This window comes from Periophthalmus magnuspinnatus, chromosome 9 (genome assembly GCF_009829125.3).
Source record: "Periophthalmus magnuspinnatus isolate fPerMag1 chromosome 9, fPerMag1.2.pri, whole genome shotgun sequence".
In the NCBI taxonomy this organism is placed as follows: Eukaryota; Metazoa; Chordata; class Actinopteri; order Gobiiformes; family Gobiidae; genus Periophthalmus; species Periophthalmus magnuspinnatus.
In genome coordinates this window covers 5856004-5860342 of record NC_047134.1, presented here as the reverse complement: position 1 = coordinate 5860342, position 4339 = coordinate 5856004, and the positions used below count along the sequence as shown (strand labels likewise).

At 37.9% G+C, this 4339-nt stretch overlaps 1 protein-coding gene across 1 annotated transcript in view; it reads right to left on the bottom strand.

The window, feature by feature from the left end:
* cbwd (COBW domain containing) overlaps positions 1–4339 on the bottom strand; it is a 60980-nt gene extending 56641 nt beyond the window's left edge. The window contains exons 1-5 of the mRNA XM_033972656.2: positions 4193–4339; positions 3432–3538; positions 2437–2523; positions 1362–1458; positions 486–577 (exon numbers count right to left, since the gene is read on the bottom strand). Coding sequence (XP_033828547.1) covers positions 486–577; positions 1362–1458; positions 2437–2523; positions 3432–3531 — 376 coding nt within the window. The 5' untranslated portion in view covers positions 3532–3538; positions 4193–4339. The remainder of the gene's footprint in view (positions 1–485; positions 578–1361; positions 1459–2436; positions 2524–3431; positions 3539–4192) is intronic.

Genomic DNA, 4339 nt, shown 5'->3' with positions numbered 1-4339 from the left:
TAAACGGTGCTGGTGCCATGTAGTTCAAGCCAAACCAAAGAAACCACCAAACCACTTGAGTGTTTCATGGAAAGTGTGTCTCATTGTCAAAACAAGCTCATGGTGTGTAAATATATATATACCGATATATATATATATATATATATATATTATATATATATATATATATATATATACACACACACACACACACACACACACACACACACATATATAAATATATATACACATATGTATGTATATATGTATAAATGTCATATTGTTTGTGTGTGAGTATATATATATACAAACAGTATGTATTTATATGTGTATATATATGTGTGTAGGGGTGTGTGTGTGTGTGTGTGTGTGTGTATATATATATATATATATATATATATATATATATATATATATATATATATATATATATATATATATATATATATAGATAGATAGATAGATAGATAGATAGGGGGCGCAAGAGAAAGTTTTCCGTACTTTACCTGGATCTGCGAGTCCAGTAGTTTCTAACAGAATGTAGTCAAACTTTCCCTTTTTCTCCATTAGGTTCTCAATGGCTTTGAGCCCATTGTCCCTGAAACATAATAACAGACATAGACTGTATAAAGTAGTGAGTTTCACGTCACCCATAGTGTTAAGCTCCAGTCAAATGACACTCATCGTGGCTAGCAGTGATAGGGGCCAATTTGGAGCCGAGTTCCACATTTGGAATTCAGATCATGAGTCTCATAGCAACCAAAGAACTAATCCAGAGTGAGGCTGTTGAAGGTAATGCCTCTTCCCTTCGCTTAGCAACTGTCAATCAAACCTGTTGTTAACGCTAGCAGGAGTGACCTCAAACATTTTAAGACCAAAATGAAAAGTCCGACAGCAGCAGTTACACAGAAATGAGAGAGGGGCCACAGTTTTTCAATGTAAAGTGAATTGGAGCCAGAGTCGACTGAGCCGGAAGCACGTCCATGCTCACTTTCTATTTGGAGCGTGGCGGTTAGCAGATTAGCTATGTCCGTTTATATATATAGTCTATGGTAACAAACACATAAATATAAACAGCATTTGAAATTCAAAATCAGCAAGAAATTAAAATTATGCTAATACAGAATAATAAACAGATATAGACAGATAATGCCATTAATTTAAAGGATAATTAAACAAATAAACATATTAATATTATATTTCAGAATCAGAATCTGAAGACTTTTATTGCCATAGTCTGTGAACACAGTTCGCAAACTAGGAGCTTCGGTGAAAAAGTGCAACATAAACACACTGAATAAATACAAATACAAATAAGGGCATGCACAAAGTTAAAAAGATATGCTTAAAATTTATAATAAATAATAAATAAATTTACACACTTAACAGAGCAGCAGAGGCACCCATTCCTCAGCTCCAGCCACTCTTCATACAACTCTCCAGCCTGGCTCACTGCAAGAGACTTCTCAAGGGCACTACCTACAGGTAAGAGTGGGAACAGTAACTTTTGGTTATCTATATTAATATATGTTTGAGGAAGAGTTTTAATGAAGTGAAATAATTAGCACAAAGGTAAATGTTTATGTTAGAATATATATCCATCCATTTTCTTCCACTTATCTGGGGCCGGGTCGCAGGGGCAACAGTCTAAGCAGGGACTCCCAAACTTCCCTCACCCCAGACAGGTCCTTCAGCTCCTCCGGTGGGACCCCACAGTGTTCCCAGGCCAGCTGAGAGATATAGTCCCACCAGTGTGTCCTAGGTCTTTCGGTGGGACATGCCCGGAACACCTCCTGAGGGAGGCGTCCACGAGGCATCCTGAACAGATGCCTGAGGCACCTCAGCTGACTCCTCTCGACATGGAGGAGCAGCAGCTCTACTCCGAGCTCCTCCTGTGTGACTGAGCTCCTCACCCCATAGGTGAGGGTGGGAACGTAGACTGACTGGTAAATCGAGAGCTTTGCCTTTCGACTCAGCTCCTTCTTCAACACGACAGTCCGATACAGCATCCGCAGTACCGATCCACCTGTCAAACTCACACACTATCTGTCCCTCACTCATGAACAAGACCCTGAGAGACAGCACAAGCTGTGCGAGGGGGTGAGGCCGACCATATCTAGCCGGTAACGCTGAACCTCCCGCAACAGCTCAGGCTCCTTCCTTTCAGCAAGGTGACATTCCATGTCCATGGCTCCAGGGTGAGGGGCTGGTAACGCCAGTCCAGGCGACGTAACTGGTCTTGATCGTGTGCATATCATGGAAGGCTTCTGAACCGCTCTTAGACTGACCCGTCCCCCTGGACCTGTTTTCCAATGGTGACCCATGAAGCCCCCAACAACATAGCTCCCAGGATCATTCGGGTGCTCAAACCGCTCCACCGTATTAAGGTGGCGGTTCAGGGAGGGGTAGAATATATATATATGTGTATATATATAAACAACATAGGGTAAACTATACCCTCTCCGAATTCGTTGAGTATCACGGCGATCCTTTTGTTGTGTTGTTCTGTCAGAATATAGTTTAGAAGTGTGGTTTTTCCAGCCCCTGAGAACAGAAAAATATTTGTTTATTGTTGAAGTATTTAAATAGAAAATGCATATTACATTTATATGACATTTAATTTAGGTTTTATTTGAAGGGCCAACGTACAGAAACATTAACCTCATAAAAATAGATATGTTCCACACCAGATTAGAGTTATTGTGTTTCTATCTGAAGTCCCTATGCTACGATGCTAACTGTACAATGAAACATAACAGGAGGATAGTATCTATGCCTGAAAGGACAGAAGGAAGAAGTAATAATAATAATTAAGAATGTTGAGTAAATTGACAAATACTGCCCACTAAAAAAAACAACAACTAGAAACTTGCATGTGGGAATATTTCGACAGCATAAACTTTAGAATATGTTTTCATTTGACAGTGTGATGTTTGAGGTCTAGTAGGTTCTGGGAGAGCGCTTTGTAAAGTTACCAGGTATTATTTGAAGAAATCTACAAAATGAAATAGAACTTAGTAATATTCTAATTCTATTCTGACAATGATTAATATGCGAAATGTACTGTTCAGGTACCGGTACAGAGAAGCAGGGATTGTTCAAGCACTACTACCCTTCTAAACATTGAAAGGTCCTAGTCGTCATGGTTACACTTTCAGGTAATTCATAAACTAATTTGCATTTGCAGTTTGGACACAATTAGTGGCTGATAAAATGTTCAGTGAATAACAGTGTTTCTCCATCGCTTATATTTATCACCGGACTTGCACAGTCACAGTTTCATATGAAATAGTTTGAACATAATTAGCTGCTATAAAACAAGTGCACATAACCATACCAGCTCATCTCTTATATTCATCACCAGACCCTGTACAGTCTAACATACTTCTGTATCTCAGGTATAACACTGGAGTTCTGTACTATTTGTAAAACATATCTTCATCGTCTCTTACCTAAATATCCAGTGATGATAGTGACCGGTATCTGACCCAGAGAGACTGGAGGCTTGGGGTCAATGGGAACCAACTCTGGACATTCATCATCTTCTTCCATAACTGAACTTAAAACACACACATTACATAATTATAAAAAATATATATATACATTACGTAATATGAATTTCTATCCTTTCGAGACCTGCTAAAAAAGGCTGAGGGTTTAATTTTTAACATGTTCATATTTTGAGCAAACAAAAATATACTAATAAAATCAGCTGGGAAAAAAAGATAGATCCAATATTTTCTGTTCAACTCAAATCGTTATCAAAATCGCTACATCTGAAGCTTAATAGGATCTCTTTGCCAGAAATACTTCAAGTACATTGTTAAACAGGTACTTTAATACTATTGCTTAAGTAGAATTTTTCATGTGAAACTTTTACTTGAGTTTTTTTGTTTGCTTGTTTGTTTGTTTTTCTCCCGTATTTGTACTTTTACTTAAGTAACAGAATTGAGTACTTTCTCGGCCACTGATCCATGGGTTCATCGAATTTAGGGTATTTTATAAATTTTAAACACGACAGCTTTGAAAATGCAAATGAACTAAAGAATAAACAGTAAATAATAAATAAAACTCATTAGTTGTCATCACGTCAGGTAACGTAACATATTTAGATTTAGTTTAAAGTTATATCCAGGTTATAACAGCTCTACTCACAAACAGCACAAGCCACACAAACAGGAGATATCATTACTTTAATATTGCACGTGCTTACTTCTTAAATCCACGAGCACAGCACAAATACGTTGTCGCTTCACCTCAAATCAATCACTTCAATTGTCTAGTAATAACAAAAGAGTGGATTAAAGGCTTATAAAAAAAATGGTGCTTGCTCTGCACCATGGGAGTTGCGCAGTGTAAC